We start from the raw sequence: 26135 nt of genomic DNA on the forward strand, positions 1-26135 counted from the left end.
AAAAACTCATATTGTATTTCTTGTTGTCTGTTGTCAACTAAAAATCTGTGGCGTCTTCACTGAAATCTGTGGTGTGGTTTTGTGCTGCTGCGGATTCAATCATTTAGTACCATCACTTCAGGTTTATTGTCCACATTTATATGGTGTGAATGTGCTGATGGTAATTTAAATGAGAATAGCCAGTAGTGATTGGGTCGGCTTCATCTATCACAACTGGATATACAGTAAAAGCTGCTTTAAGCTCAATAATCTGATTTCTTTTATATCGAGTCAAAACAAACAAATAAAATGAAAAGTCTGTATTTATCTTTTATTTTAAAGGTCCCGTATGCTCACTTTCAGGTTCATACTCGTATTTTAGGTTTCTTCTGGAACATTATTATGGTTCAAAAAACACTTCTCTTTAAGCCTCTATATTTAAGTCTCTTCTATATTTGTCCACATTATTTTATTCTTAAACATTTTTTTTTTTACAAGACAGGTCCCAAGTGTTGGTACGGAAAGAAAAACTTTATTGATGTTTCTCTTAGACAAGTCAACCATTAACATTTCAACATACTGCAGTTTACAAAAACCAAACTTTCTCACCGTTAGACACAGAGCATCTGAGGAGAAAGTGGTGTTAAAAATATCACATCATACATACAATAAGAAAGGTTTATATCAAAATCATACACTTTAATTCCCCACTCGTCACTCATTCTTTTATTAAAAGGCACATAGGGCAGCATTCTGCAGTTAACACATTAAAGCCCCTGACTTGCATGCAAGCGCAATTAACCCATTGGCATTTTTTGAAAAAGTCACTTTTGGGATAGAGTCTAATCCATTTCGGTTTCCATCTGCAATCGTATCAAATGCACCAATCAACTTTTAGCACAAAGCTCTTCAGGGTTTGATTTAAGGTATGCCATTTGCATGTGGGAGTCAAAATATCTCAAACGGTCCGACAACTCACCACAACGCTCAAAAGAAAAAAATCATCAGACAAAAACAATGAATAATCGTATCAAAGCAAACCAAGTATGAAGGGCCTCTACATAACTAATAATAAAAATCATGAATCAACAGAACAGGACAATGTTTTGAGTAAATACTCAGTGAAATCACAGACGCACACACACTCAAATTCTCTCTATTTCACTATTTATCTAACTCCCGCCAGCTCGTTTGCTTTTCCACATTCTTGCCCGAGTCTCCTCTTGTTGGCCTCCTGAGTTACCCTAAGTATGCTACTTATGTTAAGGAGTGTGGGTGGGCCTGAGGATGTTTCCTGGATGTTTAAGACCTGACACTGGACTCGTCTTTCAGAGAAAACGCCTGGAGGATGGTTTAAGCCGAAACCCCCCACCTGTTTTTGTTATCGTGACTGACAGCATAAACAGAGCAGAGATCGAGCTTCCGTCTATGTATGAAGTCACACGTTGTTAGACAGTAACAGAAATGCAAATTCACTAATCCCCAACATTTCAACATAAAATTGAAAGCCAAAACTCTCTTACTCACTCTTTGTCATTGCTCTCTTGTAGCCGTTTTTGCTGTTTTTGTTAGAATATCAGAGCCATGGCAGGTAGCGGCCAACAAGAGGAGCTTCCAGGCCCATTTACAGTCTCTTCCATACGTCACATGAAAGCAAAGAACATTTACTGATACAGTAAAAAAAAAAAAAAAAAAAAAAAGGAAAGAAAATCACCGTCATTTAATTCTACATTTAACAGGATTCTGTCAAAGTGCACAATTGGGGCTCTCAGTTAGAGAAAAACACAATATGCAGCCAAGAAAAAGATACATTTAAATACGAGTTAAACAAAGAAAACATATTAAAGTTATATTCACAGCAATATCTCTAGTCTATCAATGCTGACTGTAGTAAAAGGTGACTTTTACTGACCATGAGCCACATCATTTAAAATCTTGTCATTCAGAACTGTTAAAGGATCAGTTCATGCTGAAAATCAAAAATATATACTTTTTCCTCTCACCTGTAGTGCCGTTTATCAGTCTAGATTGTTTTGGTGTGAATTGTCGATTGTCGGAGATATCGGCCGTAGAGAGGTCTGCCGTCTATTGAATATAGTGGAACTACAAGGCACTTGGCTTGTGGTGCTCAAAATGACAAAAATACAAAAATGCGACATCAGTTTCTCTTTCCAGAAACCATGACTTCGTTACTCAAGATAATCTACAGACCTTGTTGTGAGCAGCTTCATATAGGAACTTTTTTTTGCAAAAAGCAAAATCAACTGTATCAAAGCACAAGAAAGCATAAGTGCATGACTGTGAGTAGAGGCGCGCTTGTGTCTGCGCAGTGATAGCTGGCAGGTGTAATTTGGTAGCAAGAAAATAGTTCCTACATGAAACTGCCCACTTCAAAGTCTGTGGATTTTCTTGAGTAACTGGGTCATGTTTTCCGGAAAGAAACATTGCTGTTGAGTTTATCAGTTGTTTTATTTTGGCACTTTGAGTGCCACAAGCTGAGTGCCATAGAGCTCCATTATATTCAAGAGACGGCAGACATCTCTTCAACTGATATGTTTAACTAGACTGATAAATAGCATTACAGGTAAGAGGAAAAATATGTATTTTTATTTGTGGGCTGAACTGTTTCTTTAACCCCACCCCCTGTGTGAGGTGTAGCACTGCTACACACACAACCATAGCAGACCAGTAAACACACATACATACAAACACACCTGGAGGTATCTACGGTTACCCCGAGTAAGTGCACAGGTGAGAGGTGCCACCATCAGTGTGAAAACTTCTGTTAACAGAAGCTAGCAGTCGTGCAATGCTTACGCTGTAGAACTCCTTGATAAACCTCCTTGGCTCCAACACATCCAGACCGAGTCGTAAAAGTCACACACTGTACATACACACCCAACATGCACACCACTTATTCAGAGCAGTCTTCGAGTTTGATCCACAAAGGCTTCTCACATCTACAAAACCACCCGCAAGCCCAGTACACCAATGAACTAACATTGATATGAAATAGACACACTAAAGCTACTTATAATACAGTAAACATCCAATTATAAAAAAAAGACAAACAAGTATAACTTAAAAAAATAAAAAATAAAATGTCAGTAATGAGTGTAATAATAATTAAAATGGAGCAAAATAATGCTTTACAGGAGATATCAAAATGTGAGGTGATGGAACAGCTGGGGGATGGAAAAGGGTAATGCACATGGGAAGTGAAACTGGGTGACAAGTGAAGGGATGTGAAAGAAAAGGGAAACAAAGAGGGCAAAGCCATTTTGGCACAACCTCCGTTTTTTTTTAATCTCCTCTCATAACTCCGCTGTGAGTCAACGGGTGAGAACAACTTGTACTTATGACCACTGATATTGCGGAGAGCAGCTGGCTGACTGTCTACCACATTTTTATGAGGTCTTTTTAGTATCAAGAAAAAGAGTTTAAAAATGGAGGACAGTGCTTTTTATTGCTCTTTAATGGCACCGTGCTGTACTGTCTGTATATATCTGCATGGAGTGCAGTGGGTAGAAATCTGACCTGGCTGCTCATTTTTTCTTTTACATCTTTCTTCTGCTGGCAGATCATTTGGGCTCTTTCTTTTTTTGTTTTTTTTATGGTTGTTTTTCAATTTTATGCCTGAAGGCTTTGTTTTTGTTCATCAGCACAATCTGAGTTCATTTCAGCTCATCAGCAATCTAGATCTCAGGGGAAGGTGACTTTGCACAGTAATAAAAGCGCAGTGTTGGGAGGCAGACTTTCAAACTTATTACCTGCTTGTAATCAGTACCATAACAAAACCACTTCTGAAAACTCATTGCCACTGTTGGGAGTTTTAGACCTTTTAGTTAGTATTAAGTCCATAAAACATTTAATTAAGTACGCAGACAATTTAAACATTATCATTTAGACACTTTGGTGTTAAATTTTCCTTGAAAAATGATCAATTATCAATTAGTCAATTATCCTGAACTAACATTTACTTACTTAGCTCTTAACTACGTTTTTAACCATATGCCATGGCTTACTTCAGTAAATTCGAACTTGGTCAAGAAAAGTCATGGAGCAATAAAAATTTAACAATAACATTTTAATGTCATAATTATACTGACCAAAATAATTGCAGTTTACGATATCACCATATTGATTAGAATGTGCTTAAAACTAAAACTTAAAGTGACATTAAAACATGCTGGAATCAATCTACCTTACATTTAATAAAGACACAAATATCTTTATTGCTTCACTGATAGGGCATGTATCTTTTTTTTGGTGAATATCCTTTTTAGTGAAAAACAAAGTAAAAGCCAGGTTTGTCAGCTGTTCGAAATGGCATCATATCTTTTTGATATATAATATGCCAATCAATGATGAAGCTCTTTTGTGTTCTTTGAGGTCGGTGCATATGGAGCCTGTTTTTACAGAGTTTTTATTTTGGTTTGCCCAAGAGTTTCTTCAAGACATAAGTACCGTGCTAAGGTCAGGTGATGACATATGGTTGAAAGCTCTGTGAAAATATAACTAAGGGAACACTGAGTTTTGAATATGTTACCAAAGATATCTGGTCCTAAGGTTACAAATAAATCTCGAATTCTAATTTATACTTTTATTTTTTTACTGTCTATCTATTTATTTTTTCGACAGGTAATCTGTTATTAAAATACGTTTCTTTCTAATTTTGTATCTGATCCATTACTTCCCAACTTTGTGCAGTTATTACTAATGCAAGGCACATCTGCCACATTAATTTGACTCCACATTAGCTCAGGTTACAGAGAAGTCATCAGTATTTTCAACCACTGAGCGTTTCCACAGAGGGGTTATAACAGCAAAAGATTCACAGCACCACAGTGAGTATTGCTACATGATGCTGTGAGAAAATAAATTAGCTCAACGGCACTGTGGGTAAAAAAGAAATGTGTGATTGTGTTTGTGTTGTGCATGGGGTAAACTTGAAGAGCTTACGTTTCAAAGAGTTTAAGTTCTTGTGTGTGTGTGTGTGTGTGTGTGTGTGCTTGCGTGCGTGTGCTTGCTTATGGTCAGGGCCTGTGGTACTTGTCATTGTAGCGGTGGATGGTGACGCAGCCGTGGTAGGAGATTGGCCGTGGCATGGCTGCCACTCCTGTGATGATGCCCGTCGCCGGGTCGTAACACAGGATGGTGTCTGTCGCTTCACCGTTTTCGCCTCTGCCGCCGAGGATGAAGATCTTCCCATTGCACACTGACATGCCACAGCTCTCCTGCAGGAAGAAAGAAATCAAGGGGTTGCAGCTTCAGAGGATTCTTGAAGTCAGAGAGTTTGTTCCTCGAGTGCTCAGCATCTGCATTTAATTACCTGTTTGTTGAAGGTGTGAACCACATGTATCCAGTAGTCCTCTGCTGGGTCGTAGCAGAATATGGACTTGGTGAGACCACCGCACACGTAGATCAGGTTGTTGAGGGACACTGCTGTGATACAGCGCTTAGCGATGGGGATGTTGGCTCGCAGTAACCAGGAGTCTGTCTCTGGATCATAGCACTGAACCTGCAACAAACAGTTACATGTGGTTAGTTGTGTTTTATTGTGGTTACAAGAGAGAAGAGAAAAGACTCCATCTGGTGGGAAAATAGTTTTAAAAAAAAGGAAATATCTGTGGTTTGACTGGCTGTCTGCTCTGTGGGCTGACTTGAGTTTGACTCGATGTGGTTTTGCATACAATCCAAGCATTTTCTCACCCACATCTCTTTAAAATATCCTCCTTCCAATTCAAACAGTGTTGTCTCTGACTCCAGCTATAGTGAACAACACACTCCAGGACCTTTAGGATCGATGTGAATGACGCTGTTTGGAGACTCCAGAGATAAGTAGCTTGAAGGAACTGAAGGGAGCATGAACTCCAGTCCCTTCCGGCCACAAAGAGCAAGGAACAAATAATCAGCCATGTTGTGTAAACTCCTATCAGACTGCTTTTGCCTGTGGATGCATGTTTTCTAGCCAGCACAGACATAAACAAACCAGCTATTTCTTGGAGGAAAAAAATGTTTCTACTCCTGTGAATGCTGATGTCTTCCGTTTATTACCAGCAGCAACTGTCACTCAAAACATGATGAAACCATCCCTAGGTAGCATATCATTCTTGATCTAAACACACTATTATACAGTTGCACTGCTCGCACATCCTGACAGCTGACACATTATCTCACTGGTCTGTCCTATCCTTCTGTGTTTTTCTCTTTCCTGATTCATTCCCTATTTACATCATCGTCATGCCACGGCATGTCACTATCATCTCATTAAGTAAATGAGTTTCCATCAGTGACTCATTATCATCAATCAAACCTGAAATACTGCACAATTAAAAATAGGCATGGACACCATGATCAGGATACAACTGAAGCAGTACAACAAGCTTAATCAGGATGAACCAGACTGACCTGGTGTAAAAGGCCAGAGGCCACATATGTTCAGTCACCTGTTATTGGTGACTCAGGATGTTTTATTTTATCAAGGAAAGTTTTATCTTTCAGTGGTAGGCTGTAACAGTTGACTAGGGTTACTTTGTTCCTTTAGTTTCAAGTAGAGAGGAGCTTAAGTATCATATCAGTGTTCATCAATCATTAAAAATATATAAACATGCAGTCTGTAAACAAGCACATACAGTACATATTCAATATTTCTTTCCTGTGACATTTCAAAGCCTAATTTAAATATTTTGCCAACAAGTTGAGTTGTTGTTCAGACAGCCTACTAAAAACATCTAGTAAAACTCCCTTTTATTTCTAAGGTATAATAACTGAAAACTAGTTATCCAAGACAAAAACCACCTCAGCTGTCATCACAGTGTGCTTTAAGTGTGTGGATGGGGGAGCACACATCTGTTTCCCACCTTATCTGAACAGGTGTCGTCGTCGGGCCCTCCTCCTATGACAAAGAGTTTGCCAGCACAGCTGGCCACGGCCGGAGAGCTGACCGCCTCTTTCATGGGAGCCACCTCTGTCCAGCGGTTGGAGAAGGAGTCGTAACACTCCACACTGCTCAGGCGGCTCTGCCCATCGTAGCCACCTACAGCATAGACCTGAGGGCAGACACACAAACATATTTGGATTAGAGGAGTTGCACTTTAGAGCCACAAGCTTTTTACAAAGAGTTAGATTATGAAAATGAGAGTTAGGGAACTTATGAGTTGTGTTTAAGTATGATATTAATTTACATACACATACATTCACTAAAAGAGCGATTTTTGTACTTAAACTTACCAGTTCATGAGTATAAACAACAGTTTGTATGTCAGCACTTAGAGAACCAGTCTATCAGGTACAGATGAAGGATGACGTACTGCGACTGGGAACAAGCGCCGTTGTCTCAGTCCTAGCTGCTAAGTATGACTTAAAATTCAAAATTATATAATCAGTCAGTGGATTTGACTTCCAAGATGGCTGATTAAATGCTGTTTTAATGCTGCTGGGGGGGGTGGGGTGGCAGGTAGAGATTCATATTAACTTCTACTTCCTCAATAACTGAAAGGAGATCCCGTGTCAAGAATACATTACTGATTATAAGCTTAGCACTGCTCATCAACAGCCTGGCCTTATGCAACAGAAGACCTTCGGGCTGTTCCTGTCTCTCCAAAAAAATCTCAAGCATAAACAAGTGCAGAGGAAAGAGAGAGAGGGGGGTGGAGAGACACAAAGAGACAAAGAAAAATGGAGGGAACAAAAAGGCAGAAGTGGATGGAGCACATTGTTATTTGCATTCTGCACCTGGACTAATTTAAAGCACTGCCGCCTTTTTAACTGCCAAGTTGATGCAAAGATAAAAACCCCACACTCTTTATCTTAACATCTGAGGTGGTGGTTCAAGATAACAGTCTCTGGTGTTTCTATATTAGTGTGATTTCAATGACAACAACAGGCAAAAGAAGGCAACATTTGTTGGAGGGCAGCTGCCATAATATAATTCAAAGACTAAGTAGACCAACTTAAATGTGTTTATGTATTATTATGCTCTGTGTTGATACAGTTAATAGCAAATGTTAAATGCAGGTATTTGTTGCCAGAAATGGAGATGGTGTGTAAGTTAAAGCTAATTTAAAGCTGCAGTAGGTAACTTTTATAAAAAAATAACTTTTTGTGATATTTGCTGAAACTGTCATTTTATCCACACAGCACAGATACATAGATAATCTGTGAAAAAAAGTCATGTTCCTTTGCCCACTCTTGGTGCATCTGATGGTATTTTCAAGAGTCGGTTGCACTTGAAGGACACATTAATCGTTTAAAATGTATAAACATGCAGTCTGTAAACCAGCACATACTGTAAGTATTTAATATTTCTTTCCTTTGATACTTCACAGCCTAGCTTAAATATTTTGACACCAATAAGTTGAGTTGTTGTTCAAACAAGCCACTAAAAACATGAACTGTGGTCAACCTGTCAAACTAGGCAGCACTGATCAAATATTAATAATTGTATTGACAATTTTTTTTACCTCAAATGTTTTCAAAATATATTTTTGTGTACTGTTTAGTCATAAAAGATATATTTTATGACCTTGCTCCCATGTTGAAAACAGACAAAGCACTGCCCATCCTCTGAAGCAAACTTTTACACTCCTTTTACAGATAAACAGTACACTAAAATATGTTTCAGAAAACATTTGTGGCAAGAAATAGATAATGCATAACACAACTTTGTTTCATATTTGATCAGCGCTGCAGAGTTTGACAGATTGACCGCAGTTCAGGAACAGGATGATTTCATGTAATTTTAAGACACATGGGTTTTATTTGCTCAGGTCTGGAGATTTCTTCCTTCTCAATAAACAACACACTGGTTATTTTGGATATTCCCCAGACCTTACTGTGAATTGGAAGAGCACCTATGGAAACTGTTTAGGTCTGTTGATTTCTCAGTGTAATGGGGACACTAAAGGTAAACGAGAAACTTGACTTGGGTGAACTGACCCTTTAACACACCACTGAGGATATCCAGACACTAGTTTGTTTGGAGAGATGGGGTTGGGAGGGCTCACACTTTTCTTTTCGCCCTCACCACTCCGCCATTGCTCGATAAAACACTCCATATGGTTTGGATACAGTGTGAAAGTGTAAGTGCATCAGTATGGGCACATTCCACATTAGCTCGATAATGGTAGCACACACTCTATATGACTCAAGCTTTGTGGCTATCACATAAGCACTAAGCCAAACATGATTCATGACTCACTGAGAACACGTTTGCTAAGCACTGAACAAGCACATTCACTGCTTATTTTATGACCACGTTCAGACACTGGCAACAGCTGATTGATTAACTGTCAACATGCAGAGAGGTGAGAAGTAGTGACCACAAGAGAAACAAAGAGGACTTCAGGGGGGAAACGCCACAGAGAGAAAGATAAAGACAGACTGACAGAGAGAGAGAGACAAAAAAAGAGAAACGTGATAGATGAGAACAGCCGTCACCAAGTGCAGCCACAACAGTGAGAGGAAAACAAGTGGTGACCTATTTTTGATTCTACTATGGAAACAAGATCAGTCCAACAGGACACTGAGATGAGAAGTGTGAGTGTTCCTGTATTCATGTCCCTTCAGAAGTTCAGACATAGGGTTGATTAAGTGAATAGATGTAGGAAAAGGAAGGTAAGACAAATGTAGGTGTTCTTATATGTGCAAGTGAGAAGATATATTGGCCAACTGAATATGCAGATTTTGAGTTAGTGGAAGTTAGTGTTGAGGCCCTTTGCACGAACTTGCATACATGCTGTTGTACAGGCTTGTTTACAACACTCAGCTGTGTTTCTCCATGCAAGTGGAGCATAAGCTGCACATCAAAAGGGGAAATTACAGACAGAATGAGGAAATGACTGGGTGCAAACTCAGGAGGAGGGGGAACTGAATTCTGAAGAAAAATGAAAAAAAAAACAACAACAACAGATACATCCTACAGAGACAGATTCTGTATGTTTTTGATAAGAGGGTAGTCACAGCCTGGAATGAAAACATAACCAAAAGCATCCCTGACCAATCTGTGAAAAGATACGAGGAAATGAAATGGGATAACTACCACGGACAGCAGAGTTCTGAGGATAAATGATAAAACAAAGAAGTATCAGAGAAATTAAGATTGGCACATGATGAGGTGATGTTGAGGTGAAAATCGTTGTAAAATAAAAGGGAAGAAGAAATATGAGATGGGGAGGACAAAGGAGCGGATGAAACCACATGTGTGTGACAGATACAGGAAGTGGTGGCAGACAAGAGCCTCTCCTGGGATTTAACATCTCAGAGGAATGTGTTTTTCAACAAAGAAACTCTGCCTCTTGTACGTTGTGTGTAATGTCCTGCTAGTTTAACCCTTTGAAACCCAAGCAAAATGGCTTGATTTCTTTCTAAAACATGGGAAGAAGGCAAGGAGCACCTTTACAAGACATGGCCAAAGAGTTGGCAAGAAATTAGTAAAAAGTTTTAGGATTACATGAATTTACGTGAGAGAAAAATACCTTAAATAAAATAAAGTAAAATAACATAATTTTTTCAATATACAATAATAAAAAATATAAATAAAGTCTTCTGGACATTCACCTCCCTTTCTTTTGATAATATCTAACAATTTTCCCAAAGGTAATTGCCAGGTCATTTTTTGTGACCTTTAATCAGTTTTTTTGCAATTTGCCAGACATTTCATGCTAAGCTACTCATAGCCTTTTCCCCATGTTTTCAAAGGAAATTAAACGTTTTGTAAGGTTCCAAGTTTTAAATAGATTGTAAAAGGTGTCTGAACGCAGCAAAACAAGACTGATGTCGATCCAGGTTCTAAAGGGTTTATGTCTAAGTTGCAGGCTTTAGACGCATGTATAGAAATAGATATGACACTGAAAAGAAATATGCCGTGTTATTTTTAGCATTAACTCAATTTTGCATGATAGCATTACATCAGCTGCAGATTGCCAAGTTTAGACTGCCTTTCATTTTCTATAACTTTAAGAGTCAAGTTCAACGACAGCCATTTGGGTTAGTCTTGTTTTTAACTTGATACATGACTCACTTTGGAGTTAATTACTGACTTTTATAGCCAGCGTGTGACCCTTCCAGCTGATTACCTCACTGTTGTGGAGGACCTGTGTGTAGTTTGAACACACTGCACATGTGTTTATTGTTTCTGTGGCAAGGCAACTAAGCATTTTGGGTGTTGTTTGCAAGTCATAGAAAATCTGATACAGACTGCCCACAAGCAGAGCTCCAAAAAAAAAAAAGAAAAAAGTATGTCTGCAGATTTTCTGCAGATGACAGGAGCCCCCTTCTGAGTCAGGGGCCTTTACTGACAAAGTAAATAAAGTTAAAAAAAGTGCTTTTCTAGCCCAAAGCTTTCCAAGACTTGTGTCAATGCTCTTTGTGTGTGTATACAAGCGTGCATACTTGTGCACATAAAGACTGAAACAAACACGTGAGTTTGTGAGTGGTGTCTTAGCGGGAGTCTCTTTATGCTCTGCCTGCTTTCAACAAAGACTATCAATGGCCATCTTTACGCAACAGTAATGACAGATAATAACAGTTCAGAAACCTTTCATGGGGTACAAAGGATAAGAAGGGTACACATGCAATTGTCATACATGCGATTGTGGTTACAAACATTTCTCAGGTTAGGAAAATAGTTATTTTATCTAATGACAGAGTTTCCTCTTGTAAACAGGATGTAGAGTGCCACATGACCTTAAACAGCCTCTTACGGTATATATTTACAGAGTAAGTGTGCTCAATTATGCCTACGTATGCAAACCCAGTGTGCGTTTACAGACTCATTGGGAATCTCACAGCTATGTATGGCCACTACAAGCCTATGTGATTATGCAGACACACATAGAACATGATACACGCAAGTGGCCTAAGCTTAACTTGGAAGTGTGAGGTGCTGGCAAACGTTCAATAAACTCCCACCGCCCTCAAACAGGAATGTCCACCTGGCCTTGTACTAGAGACCATAAATAGTAACAGCTCAAGAGTGAAAGCGGCAATCGAGGATTAATGATCAGGCCACATGAAGACAAAATAAATTTACTCAAATAACAGAACCATATTGGTGTCAGATCTCTGTTTTTAATCTGACAGTTGAGATATAGTTTAGGTGGCTAAGGTTATCTGACATATAATTGAAAATGAGCTGTAACTTTAGTTATGTCCTGTAATATGCTGCCTGAGGAAAGTAAGTTTTTCCTGGAAGGATTTTAGGCCATTGTCCTTCACATTATGTGTAAATAAAAAACAGTCAAACGAGGATATGAAATTACCACAAGAGATATAACAGAGAAGCAAATTTGCAGGAGTAACTACATGATGATGTTTGTTGGGAGTTTTTAATTATTCTGCATGATCCTCCTTTGAGTCAGTATGCACGGGACCACATGAGGTGCCAGTGTGCATCTTTGCCCATGTATTGATCTCTCTGACATTTGATTGCTGCTTGCTTCTGTCTGTGAGTTTGTGTGCAGTCGGGGTAGATTGTAAAACTGAACTGCCCTTCTAGGATAAAAAAGTTGTCTAAATCTGAATCTGTTCTTTATTTCCATTTGTGGGGTATCTAATAGGTGAAACAGCTGCACTACTCCAGTATCTAAGGAACTTGTTTTTATGGTGGTTTTAAATAAGGCAAACTTCCTTCTTGCTATTGAATCTGCTCTTACGTATCCAGGATGTGTGAGAAGAGCTGGCACCAGTCGTTTACAAACCCTGAGGCAACAAACGGATGCGTCATACACAGAAATGATAGAATATTGCTCGTTGTCACAATGTGTCCACATACACCAACACAGAGGAATAATGATAAGCAGAAACAAGGAAATAATCAAATGTGAATGTTTCTGCAACTGCCGATGAGTCACTTATGTCTAAGTTAAGACTAGATACACAATGTCAGTCATCATTAAGTATGCAAAGCCCCTTATGTGTTTAAAAAAATCCTTCAAGTCTGCAGAGTGCATGCAACAGGGGGATGAGACATATAACTGTGAAAGGTATGTGACAAAAACTCAAAAAGCTACTTGGGAGCTTTCCAGCTGGCTATTCCATGAAAGTTCTTGTTTTGCAAATGTCCACTTCCTCATGCTTTACCTCGGGTAAATCAAGTCAATCAGGTAATAAAGACATTGTCCTCTTCCTGTGAAGCACACATGGCTTAAATTTTAGTACACAATAGGTACACAATCAGTACACAATCAGATTTTACTGAGAAACCAAACAGTGGCATTATTAAAAGTACGCCACTATTTTATTAGGAATGGGGATGTATAAAAACATGAATATACTTGAGTATCGTGATATTGTTTTATGTTTTATGATCCTTTTTTCATTTTCAAAACACTGTTTTGGTTTTTAATTAATAGTTTACATGCAAAGATTCGTGGCAGTGATTCATTTTGTGCTATGTTTAAACCCCCCAGATGACTAAATGGCAGTGTTGTAATCTATTTTCAGCCATTTGACTCTTCTACTTCAATGTAACATATCGCTTGTGTGTTGCAGAGACAGATAAATAAAAATGCAGATCCCACTGTGCTGATTGCATGGAAAATTAACCTTTTTAACTCTGATTTTATGCATTTGTCAGTGGGTTCTTTATGGGTTTTTCTAGGATTAAAAAACATTGGAATGTATCAGCTTGCTTGCCTAACACAATATAGAAATGTGCCATAAATTGTTTTCACAGATTCTTGCTAATTCACAGCCCTTTTGGGGGTAACGCCGCAGCAACAGAGCCATGCATGTAACCTCTGTAGCTCCACCGTAGTTACTATGATTCTACTTTTTTAAAAATGTAACCATGTGTCCATGCTAAGGTGGCCACAACATACCTTATGGACACCACTTAAATGGTAAATGGCTAGCTGGGGTGTATTTTGATATCACTTATTCATCCTCATATTTTGTGATATTTTGAGAGCATGGTGCCATAGTTGCACTATATCATATAGTAAATAAAGAATGTTATTACTCTGTGGTATACGAGAGGCTACAATAATATAAGACACAGCTGTCTAAAGTTGTGAAGCTGCTATCAACGTGTGAAATCCAACACTGAACTATAAATCAACTTCTACATCCAAAGCATACGTGGTGGGGAAACCATGCACAATACAGATGCATGAATCCTGCTCCCCCTCCTTACCTTGCCCAGTAGGACGCCCATCTTGTGTCTCCAGCGGCCCTTGTTGAGAGAAGCCACTCTGATCCACAGGTTGAGCTGGGAGTTATACATCCACACGTCCCTGCTGTTGATACGACCACCTAAAAAGAACCAAAAGACAACCACGCCAGACAACAGTTAATATTCAAGACAGTAGTTAAAGGAATACCTCACTCCCCAAATGATCATTTGTATATTAATTATTCCCCCTGTGTTATACTGAATATGTGAACCAAACTTTTTTCTCACATGCTTCAACAGTGAATAAAGAATCCAAAAATGGAGAAAATTCTTGATGAGTAAAATGGGGTTGCGTTTAACAACAGAAAAACTATAACATCACGCCAGCATAAACAGTGCTGGCACACGACTTGTCCGTGCATGAGACTGATTATGTAGAAGTGTTTTCAATAGTAACACTTTCGTGAAAATGCATGTGTTTGGGAAGTACTGAGCATTTGGCTTGACAAATGAGACTTGGATTACTCTGCGCAAGGTGTGTGAGAGTTTTTAAATGGATGTTTTGATATAGTTTTGCTGTTGTTAAAAAGGGCCCCCTATGACTTTAATTCATCAAAACTTCACTCACCGAAAAACAAAGTTTTAAACCCAAATTCAGTGTATGATGGGGTGAGTAATTGATATAAAAATTATAAGTTGGGGAGTAAAGTATGCCTTTAAGATCATTTTCACATTTAGCATTACACAAATTAGCCATTGCTTCATCATTTGTGACCCAGTTGATCTGATATAAATGAGAAGTTTATAAATATACTGAGCTACTGGTGAGCAGCCAGCTTTGGATGGTGTGTTGATGTAAAAGTAATGCTTTATCTCCTGAAGAATAATTAGTGTCTTATCTGACTTTGACTTGAGCTAGGTCTTGAGAGTTCACTCAGCGAATAAAAGGTTTTCCCTCACACACACATAATCAAACATAAAGCAGGTTAGCTATTTAAAGATACACATTCACAAACACACGTATAATGTTTCGTTATGTATGCAAAGGTGGGGAATAACCATCAACTTTCATTCTTAAATAATTCTTGTCAACCAAACACGCCATAGTGAGAGTCTTTTGCAGCTAACAGAGCTACAGCATGACTTCTACTACTACAGTATGACTGACTCCGGTTGTCTCTGGGCAAACATGTACTTTAGGAATTTAGAGAATTATTACAAGCACCCACCAGGCTAAAGTGTGACCCAGACATGTATTCTAACAAGTCCTGACATGTGCCTTCTTTCTCTCGCAATAACCCCACCACCAACACCAAACACACACACAAGCACCTGTCTGCTGATCCTCCACAGACTGAGGGAAAATCCAAACTGATCTTTCAGTAACACAATAAGTGGTACAGGCTAACTTTTTAGCATGGATTACAGATAAATTTGTGATGAAATGTAGGTTAAGAGATCAAAATCTACAAAAAATGTTTCAGACTAGAGTTTAAAGAGAAGAAATATAATATTATCTAAAAGCCATTTAAAAAACGTGGTGAATTTTGTGACCACTGCATTGCTATTGTGTCCAGTAGCAGTTTTCTACTGGCGTTTATCCAACAATAAGTTTAGGAGAAGTACAGTATATCTTGAAGGACGGATGTCGCATAGATACCAACAGTACAAAAGTACATAAACAGTCAGTGACAATATGTGTTATTTCACACTGAGCCTTAAATTGATCACATGGTGGTGATATCAGTAGTAAAATACACAAAATAAAATGAATGAGTACACTGCTGCCTCCACACTTATCCCTTCAGAGGAGAGCAGTTTCCTTCCTAACAACAGGCATTAATGCATGCTAATCTCCTGAAACTGAAATAAAACAATTTCTCAAGTTGTTGTGGTAATGTCTGCAAACTGCCATTGGGTGTTTCTTTGTACAGGGACCATGTGGGTGGTTATGGAGCAATGGTAAAAGGCATAAAGAAAAGCTGCCAGTGTAAACAAAGGTGTCTAGGTCTCCTCACATGCAAACAAAGCAGGAGTTTTTTGTCTATTGTAAGCGAGCTGATGGACAGGTGGGTAGGCATGTGTTTCATCCTGACAAAAGAAAAAAAACACCTCCTTGAAAGGCCATCTATTTAAACAGCAATGGCCATAGACAGGTAATGTAAGCTAATTAATGCTCTGTCGTTTTAAATCATACTGCAGCACAAAAGGAGACATGGGGAGGGAGTTAGTCGCAGCATGTGTCTGCTCGATAATCTGCTGGATAGTGAAAGAGCCAGACAGTCTCCTGCCCTGCCTCAGGCTTCCGTTTTTAAAGATTTGCATTAAGAAGACACGTTGATAGAGGACGAACCACTTCAAACGGAGCCTCGCAAACCTAGAAAGCTTGTTAAAAGAACTACTACCTTCAGAAGACGGTCTTTGCTCACCAAAAACTATAGTCCTACTGGCTCTCAAGGGGGTGGTGGGTCCACTGCTGCTAATCACTGTTCTTAAGGAACAAGAGGCAGTGACTTTTAGAGGTCCCTATATGATTTATGTGACAGATTTCTGAGGGTTACGTATGTTTACAGTTATATGCAGTCTCATTGCTAAATGCAAATGATCTAGTTCAGTGTGTTGTGACATTCCTGTTGTCTGAGAAGGCATCTGAAGAAGTCAGGCTACTTGCTACTATGACGTGCCCTTCTTTGTTATGCATGAGGCAAACACACATGACTTACTCCTTATAATAAGACACTGTCCAAATGTGAAGCAAAGACAACCACATTTAAACAAGACGTGGTATATCTTTCGAGATCAGAACATAATTGAGATCTCTCATCTGAAATACTCCTGAACAGAGATGGGAACCGATAAGATTTAACTGACTCCAGTTTCATTGTAGATTCTGCTTATTGGTCCAAGTCTTTATTCAGTGTTCGCACAGACAGGGGCAAGTCAAATTCAAGAACTTTTAAGTACTTACTTAGTATTTTCAGGAGTTATATTGTTTATTCCACAACCGTCTGTTGCAAGAGAATTGTGGAAAGTCATAAATGGAGCAAACATGCTACCAGGACCTAAAATTAACTCATCAATAACTGGTTAATTATTCAGGCATGCAAGCATTGTTCAGGACAAAAAGGTTTAAAACACTGATTTAATAAGTTTCATAAAATAATTCATCATTCTGTTCTACTCTACTTTTTCAAGAGTTGAAATGATTTTCAGTGTAATCCATGACTGAGGCAAATTCAAGACAAATTCAAGCACTTGCAAACACCGCAACCACCTCGTACAAACCCTGTTGATTTATTCACTTACTGATTCCTGATCAATTTTCTGTGTGAAAAATAGCAGGCCTATACAGGTTTTAAGCATCAGCACACTGGCTTTATTATCTCTGAGTCCAAACACTGAGTGGATGAAATGAGAGAGTATTTGTACAGTGTTTGTTTTCAATTAGGTTTTCTAAGTCAAAGAAAAAATCTGTTCAGCCTGCCTGCGTGGTGCTGATGTTATTATAACATATAATGTTTGCCCTCAGTAACCTACATGCTGCTCAGTTAGGAAGCACTCGTGTGTTGTATGTCAAATATATGGCACCCCTGGAATGTAAGCCACAGAAAGTATAGTTGCATAGACAGATGTTTCATCATACCACTGGTGTTGGCCCTCCCTCAAAATGACCATTTTACAAACATTACAAGTATCACTGTTGTAATTTTTCTTCATGAAAGAAAATTTTGGATTGTTTCTTTCATGACTCTCTCCCCTTACAACTTTCCAGCAGCAATGACGCATGAGTTTAACATTGTTTTGAAATGCCAAACTGTCCAAAAAACATGCTGGCGTCGATAAAAGTAATTGATAAGATAGGAAATGTACCATTCCGATGGTACAGACAATTTGGAACTGGTTCTCAACTGAAGCAAAACAGCGATTCCCATCTCTACTTCTGAACTCAAAGCATTTCTCTGTTAAATATGCATGCTCACTTTGGATCTAAGAGGCTGATAACAATGTTGTTACGTGAGAAAGTCAGCGCCCCCTGTCCCTGTCCCTGTCCTAAGAGGTTTCATATACACATTTGAGCAACATCCTATTTAAGACCACAGCTAACTGCAGCTGTGCTAGAGACTGGAAGCCCTCCAAGGTATTTGCACCAGTTCCCAGTGTGAGGAGAGGGGCAGACAGACAGACTGAATGGAGGTATGTGTGGGAATGTAATTGAGAGAGCGCAAGATTAAAATAACACCACGAACAGGGGATTAACTGTATTATGGCAGATGGGGCAACAAAAAAGAAACTGGGGCAAAAAAGATCATAACATGCTACAAAGCAATATGTGTGTGAGACGGAGAGACGGGGGGAGGGGTGTGTTGACTTTTCCAAGCAGCGCTTGAGGGTAGATTGATAGTGAACACGTGAGGACTTGGCACAGTGGGAGCATAAAAAAAAAGCAAAACACTGCACACTCTTTGCTAAAGAGGAGAACTTTTTTCCCTCTGTATCTCTTTTTTTCTTTTTTTCCCCTTTTCTTTTCATCTTTCAACTGCTGTTTTTGTCCAGTAATGTTTGGGAGCTTATATCATGCATGTTTAAGCATGAGCAGTCCCCGGGGGCATATTTGAACTTGTGTCAATGCATATTCTTGGAAACAATTTTCAGGAAAAGAAAGGAAAAAATCTCAACCTCCATGCCCTAAATCCAACAACCCAAAAGAAGTGCATCTTGTACACAGCACTGTTTAGTTTTAGAAACTACCTCATCAGCTAAGATGAGGTAAAATGTAATACTATTGTCTTGTTTAATCTATCTTTTTTCACCAAAGGGGGCTTACGCCACACTTGGCCCATGCTAAGTTCCAAAAATGCAGGAGCTTTGCCAGGAAGCAATGAGAGTTATAATATCTTAGATTCAGGTTTATTCCAAGCTAATCACATCACGACATGTTGGTGGAATCTAAAATCAAAAAGATGGATGTTTGATTGTTGCAAACAGGAGATCCTAGAAAGCTGCTGAATCGATGCAAAAGGTTGTGACCCTGATGATTAGCCAACAGAGAGAGAAAGAGGCCTGAGCTGGCCAAAGAGGGCCCCTTTCAGCACTGAGCCTGGAGTGTGCATCCAGATGTTACTCTCATATTTTCCTTCAACTCAAACAGGCCATCGCTGTAAAAATAACACAAGGCAAACAGCCACTATGGCCTTCCTGACACTCCACTGGGAGATTTGCTGGCTAGCTGAGCCAAGAAAGACACTGACCATGCCCCTACAAACTGCACTAGTGACTTTTTCTCTTTGGGTATGGCACAATCTTACTATTATTAAGAAAAACTGAACTTTGTTACAACCAAGATCATACTGAGTAATATGAAAAAAAATCATCGTAATTTCTAAGAGTGGTTTTAATCAAATAAAAAAAGCCTCTATGTTGAGTTCTGAATAGTAAAAATAAAGGACAACTTGCTAGGAAAACTGCAAAACTTTATAAAGATTTATCAATATTCAGTATTAAATTCAGCATTGGCAACATTATCTACCACAGTTAGAGAGGGCCCATTATACTCTTCTATTTAGTCTCTTCTATATAGCGATACAAAGAAGGATTCTCCTTATAAATGTGACGAAAGTTTCGAATAATGAGCTGAACCTATGTAGAAGTTATCCCTGTGAGCAAAACTTCAAGTTTCATACCGTTTCTAAATACTCTAGATGTTTTCTCTACTCTAGCTGATTTCTTTATATGGGCATCGGCTCCAGACACACTACTGCAAAGGTTTACATTACATAGCCTACACTGCTAGATGAAGCTTCATGCTAACATCGGGGTAAGGAAACAGGCCCTTTATCGGAGCCTTCACAAAAAAAGAGTGAATACAAGTGTTCAACCACAGACAGTATGATGAAAACTAAGTATTTTTTGCCCATCAAAGCTTGTAAACATGTTCTAATGGAAACATCAAATACAAGTATGAACCTACAAATGCTTATAATAGGTTCCTTTTGGTAGATAACTTTGAAGTGCAGTTAGTCTGGTGTTTATTTCAAGCCTTGATGCTGTTGAATGGTAACACATGTAGCGGGGTCTTACCTGACACCAGAATGTCATTACGGAGGGCGCAGACGGCATACTCTGATTTGGTGAACTCAGGGAGTTTAGCCAGTGATTTCCACTCTCCTGTGACTGGATCATAGCATTCAGTGTAGGGCAGGTTGAAGCCCCCGACTCTCTCACAACCCCCCACCACCACAATCACCTCAGAGTAGCCAGTCGACCTGCACAGACAAGGCAAGACAAGGCAGAGGCAAAGAAAAATTAGAGATGGAAGGGAAATGATACCACAGCTGGAGCAATTACAAAATATAAACACATCACAAGCGTGTCTGAATTAAGAGGCTCCAGGCAAGAATGTACAGATTATAGGCAGAGCATGTCATTAAAACACAGTATATCTGAAGGTCTATACAAAAGTTATGAAGATGTAAAAACATACATGTCAACACTATGAGGGACTTGCAATTACAGAAGGCAGAAATGTGTACCAGGGCAGGAACAGTGTGGTGGTTTCCACAGGAACAGCTTCACTTATCTTGAGGGCAAAGTACAATTTACAATGAGGGTATCAATCAATTCAACAAAAACACACTTGAGGCTAGACTTAGGCTGAATTTCCATGATCACAAAGCTTTCCTCTTTGGCTGTTCAACAGATGCTGTAGATATGACTGCATTTCCTTGGGGGAGCTAATTAACAGCAGCTTCTTTTTCTATTGTTCCGTTTTAAAAATACTGACACCAGATGAAGACTACCAGTGGTCTATCTGTATTTTAAAAAATGACAGTATATTGCGGATACCACTGTAAAATGCACATGTGGCACACATGTTTCTTTGCACTTTCACCCACATATCTCTGCAGAGGTGAGTGTCACATGATAATATGTCTCTATGAGACAGTCTAGCCCAGGAGCGTTTTAGCAATGTGTGTGTGTGTGTGTGTGTGTGTGTGTGTACACGCAATGTGTGTTTGCACGTGATTAATTATAATCTAGAGGCTTCCCCAAAAAAAAAAAAAACCTGCTGCTGTAGACAAAGAAATGGGAGAAGCAGGCATCTGTTTTGTGCAGGAGCAGATTTAGCCCTCAGGGCAAACAAAGCTGACAGCGCGGGCTAACTGCCTGATTGGCTTGCTGATCTGCACAGATCTGCCTGGATACTGACAACTGACACAATACACCTGATATATACCACGTCACACAGCCTTAATAACCGACAACTGGCACTGTTGTCAGTTGTCTAACACACAAAGACAGCTGCACTGTTTGTTGTGCAGCAGGCTGCCATATGGTCCGGTTCGTCTCTCATTCATACGGTTTCAGTCAACACTCAACACCAACTTTTGTCCCTTTCAAACAATACACTGTAACATCCAACTGGTCCCTCTTCAAACAAAAACAAAATGCAGGAAACATTTGGTAAATAGGTAAAAAGTGAACAGGCGCTGACACCCAGAACCTGAACACAACAGCAAGGTGAGTTACACTGCTGGTATGACAACAAGACCCAACATTTCATGATTGCTGTTTCTTGCATCATATTTTTTTTTTCTTCCAACCAGCTAACCGGTCTGTGTATGCCCTGCCTTCCTCATTATCATTTCCATTTCAAAATAGGGCTACAAAACACTGCTTAGTCAATGACACACTTGTCTGTTCAGTACAATAACACTCCCTGTCTTACTCTCACACAGACTCACATGCACACTCACATAACAACAATACTGCAGGGAGCACCAAGTTCATGCACAAGTAGTAACCTCCAGCTGTACAATGTGGGATAAAAGATCAAATAATTGCTTGAAAAGACATGTTTGCTTATCTCACTCTGTCTTCTGTCATCACAGTGTTAAGAGGTGTTTTAACCAAACAAGACATAACGGCTGTCAAAAAAATAAATCAATAAGTTAAACTTAAAGCATAAGTTGTGCGTGGCAAAGTTGACATATCATTCACTCATCACTCATATAACAGCACCATAGCATAATGTAAGAATTTATTTAAACTAACAAGTATGTATGTAATATACAATATATGTAATGTGTACTATATATGCTTATATACAAAAAGACAACTGGTCAATATGATGATGATAAAAATGTAAGAAATTATTTAGTATTTTTGATTGATATAAATTATTAAATTATATCTTTGATAAGAATATTATATCACTAATGACTGTATAAAAAAATAAAAGGAAATAATCATATTTAGACAAGTTTAGGAAAATCAATTAGAATATAGGTTGAGATCAGTAAGGAAGGTGGTTCATTATAAATCCATGACTTATGGAGAAGGGGTGGGATTAAAAAAGTTTGTACTTCTTCTCACTCTGTTTGCAAATATGTAAACAAAGTCATTCAGTGTTTGACAGTTTCTTTTGCTTTATGTTTTTCATTGTCTGTAAATATTACTTTTTTCTGTCTGTCTGCTTATTTGTATGAGCTCCTTTTTTTACATGTTCGAAATAAAAATCAAAATCAAACATCAAGCAAGTCATACTACTTCCACGAAGTAGTGACAGAATTAATGGATGTATAGATCCTTGTCTGTCTCCTTTTGTAGATAACATCTAAATTATCTGTCGCCTTCCTCGTAACTCGTCAGTCAACATTTTAGTTACCTGCGTGGACGAGTTCTGGGTGACATCATTTCATTTCCAAGCACGTGGTAGCGCCTGGCCTCATGGAGGAGCTGGTAGCACTCTGGAGCGTTCTGGATGAGCTGGTCTCCCTCCACCGTCTGGACAAAGTAGTTGGGGTGCAGAAGGGGCAGGCGCACATGGTGCAGCAGGTCCTTCAGCATCGGCCTTCTGTGCTCCATACTGTGGTACACCCATCTCATCACCGCCTCAAACACCACCTCCTCCTTACCAACAGACAGCTCATCACTGCCGGTGTACTCTTCTAGCTCTTCTATGCGTAGGTCAAGGAACTCCTCATGCTGAGCCACCTCTGAGAAGTTGGCCAGGGCGTAACTGCGACAGCGACTGGCTAACTGCTTCAGACTATGGGCATCTGCAAAGCGCTGGATACCCAGGCAGTTGCAAGGATCCAGCTGGTCTTCCAGGAACTTGGCACAGGCATCACGCAGTGTGTAGATCTGGAAAAGGCTGGAGGTCTCAAAGAGGAACTGGACATTCTCTGTGGTGATCTTGGCGCGGCCGGTGTAAACATAGGTGAGGAAAGAGTCCATCGCCTCAGCTAGGATGCCGTTGATCTCCACCAGCATCTCGCGGCTCTCACGGTGATCGTTGCAGAACATGGCTCTGAAGTAGGAGGAGCAGGCAGAGAGCACAGCGCGATGGCAGGGGAACTCGCGACCCTGTACGCTGATGACAACATCAGTGAACAGGCGGCAGTCGCGAAACTCATTGAATACCTGCAGGATGCCCTCTGAGTGGGATGAGCCAGAACAGAAGTCCAAGACATCCTGGCTGGCTAAAGTTTTGGAGTCGACCTCAAACACCTTAAGAGACAACAACATGTATCAAAGTTTGAATAATTTGTGACTTTGAATTGTGAGACAAAAGCTGAAAGATAGAAAGCGTCTGACAGCACCTTGCGTTTGACAGCTGGCGAGTCTCTGATCCCAGAGTCCTCTCTGTTCAGCCTTCTGCCCAGAATCAACACCATGGCTGCCACCTTCCCCGTAGACCTTCACTAAACTTTAGGATGACCTGAGAATGGAGAGCAGTATTGGTACAAAAAAAACCCCACACTTATTTCCATTAAATATTACTATATACAATTATCATGGCCTCCTATCAGATGTGGTCAGAGGGGAAAGCCAGTATATGAATCCATTATAGCAAATTAATTGGATCATTGTAGTACAAATTGAAAACATTCCACAAGCAAAACAAAGCACTCACAGAGCAAAGCCACAAAGTATGTGTATGGAAGTTGGGGAAATCATGCAAGTGTGGTATAAGATTTTTTTCTTCTTTTTCTTCAAAATAACTATCAACAAACCCACCAGACTCCATTTACTTAAACAGTAGTTTTTGTGTGTATATACCCAGCATATATTCACTCCGAACTGAGTGAATTAAGGGTCAATTTCTTTAAAAAAAAAAAAAAAAAAAGAGATGGAGAATGTTGGAACAGTGGAAAGAAAATCAAGACATATTTTAAGGTTTTGTTGTTTCTGTTGACTTTAGATAAAGTGTGTTTCACAATTATAAAATTACTCCTTATTTATATGGAGTCTGGTGGCCTTAGAGTTGGATTTCCATGCTGATTCTACTTAAACAAAAGGATATTACTCTTTAAACAAAGAGGTCCTACCCTGTCAGATTAATTACTATGATGTTGGCAGGTACTTATAATAACAATCTGAGCCTGTCAGTGGCTAAACAAGCACTTAAGCAGATGCAGGGTACATCGACGGTGCACAATTGTCCCTTAATGTTACATTGCAGCCTGTTTCTCGTTGCTGTTGGCTGCAGCACTCTCATTCAATACTGGACCAGTTTCAAAAATTGTCGTTCCCATTAGCCACTCAGACACAAAAAAACATGGGTTCCAGGTTGACAAGTACTGAAATCGCCCTTTAAGAAAAGTGGTTTCAAGGAATTAAATATCTGAGCTGCACACACATCTGCGTGACAGCTCCTCCAGCTCATCATCACTACTGAGAAACAGTTGTGCCCTGCAGCACATTGAGCTGCATGAGATGGATGATGACAAAGAGACAGAGGGGAAGAGAGGTTGAGCAATGGTAGGAAGGCAAACCTATATTTGAGTCAGGTTTGTTTTGAAAGAAGAGTGGGGGCAGGGATGCTATCAGGCACCACATAATCACTGTTTGAGCAACAAGTGCAAAGTCAGTGCTACTGATAACCTTGAGTCATAATTTGTGTTTGTGTCTAACCTGTAGTCTTAAGACCTCTCCTTATAGCAAAATAAAACAAATACAAATGTATCCAATGAGGCTGTTCAAATCCACAAAGACTATATATACTTAGGACAGCCAGTTCTCAATTTCCTTAAGATATTGCCTTGAAATTTTAACTCTCATATCTATGGCCATGTTGCTTGTGTTAAAGTTGGCAGCAGGTCTGGCCTTTCCTTGAGTGAGGTCATTTATCTCAAGTTATTTTTAACTATGGCAACAGCCTCAGTAACCTATTCACGTGTGTTATTTGCATGCATCAACACCTCCTTGAAGTCATGCAGACCAGAGGACAGGTTTTGCCAGAGGTGTCTGACGCACAAAATCTTTACTTTGTGACTAATACCCACTTAGAAGGAGTATAATAGAATAATTAAAAATGAAAACAAAAGACGTAATACGAAATCAAGCAGATTTTCTTTAGCTTAAAAAAAACCAATCCTGTAATGCATTAGAAATAAAGTAATTTAACAGAGGATTATAAGAAAATAATACATCATAAACATCAATTGTTTTGTTGCTATTTTAAAAATTCAACCGTTTAAATATAGCATTATATCCCAGTATTTATTTAATTATTTATTTTTTAAGCCATGTAAGATGTGTTTATTTGTACGTATTTTCAGGAAACTAAAAAGGCAGAAAACAGCGTGCGGCGGTTAATTAGACAAAGGAGACTTGCCTCGTGCCAAACGTTAGCCCCTGACAACAGACTAAAAAAACATTAGCTTAGCCGTTACTTTACCCAATATATTGTGACTAATTTAACGAAAAAATGAGAAATAATATTAAATTCAGAAATCGTACCCTCATTAAAAGCATCCTTAGCTATCGATAAAGGTTATTACCTTACGCAGACGTTTCCAGATGAAGCTTCCTCTTCAGTTACAAGTGGTCAAAACAAATTTAAAAAAAAAAAAAAAAGTATGGAGGAAAACAAATCTGTATCCTGAAACCGTCTATCAGTATCTTTTATAATATCTGCCCTCGGATAGTTATGGCACATAAAGTAGGCTGTTACACAGCCGGGACATTTTGACTTTCTAGAGATGACAAAAACAAAGAGCTGTAACTAGCTAACAGTAAACACAGAACCCATATA

General features: G+C 39.2%; 1 protein-coding gene across 1 annotated transcript; it reads right to left on the minus strand.

Annotated features, from left to right (window-relative positions):
• Nucleotides 1-491: 491 nt before the first annotated feature.
• klhl24a (kelch-like family member 24a) lies at nt 492-26135 on the minus strand. The gene is made up of 8 exons (XM_042497187.2): nt 25882-26135; nt 23698-23816; nt 22761-23605; nt 20174-20358; nt 14117-14235; nt 6843-7031; nt 5312-5500; nt 492-5216 (listed from the first exon to the last, which is right to left on the minus strand). The coding sequence occupies exons 2-8, from the start codon at nt 23770-23772 to the stop codon at nt 5016-5018; spliced, it is 1803 nt and encodes a 600-aa protein (XP_042353121.1). The 5' UTR covers nt 23773-23816; nt 25882-26135; the 3' UTR covers nt 492-5015.

Source organism: Plectropomus leopardus, chromosome 12 (genome assembly GCF_026936395.1).
Source record: "Plectropomus leopardus strain MGB_pleo_1.0 chromosome 12, ASM2693639v1, whole genome shotgun sequence".
NCBI classification, from domain to species: domain Eukaryota; kingdom Metazoa; phylum Chordata; class Actinopteri; order Perciformes; family Serranidae; genus Plectropomus; species Plectropomus leopardus.

Bases quoted from the DNA above. Each gene is read 5' to 3' on its own strand.
- klhl24a (XM_042497187.2), bottom strand. From the start codon at position 23,772: ATGGTGTTGATTCTGGGCAGAAGGCTGAACAGAGAGGACTCTGGGATC. The intron at 14,236-20,173 runs GTAAGACCCCGC...GGTTCTTTTTAG, and splicing joins TAATGACATTCTGGTGTCAG to GTGGTCGTATCAACAGCAGG. The intron at 7,032-14,116 runs GTAAGGAGGGGG...GTCTGCCCTCAG, and splicing joins TGGGCGTCCTACTGGGCAAG to GTCTATGCTGTAGGTGGCTA.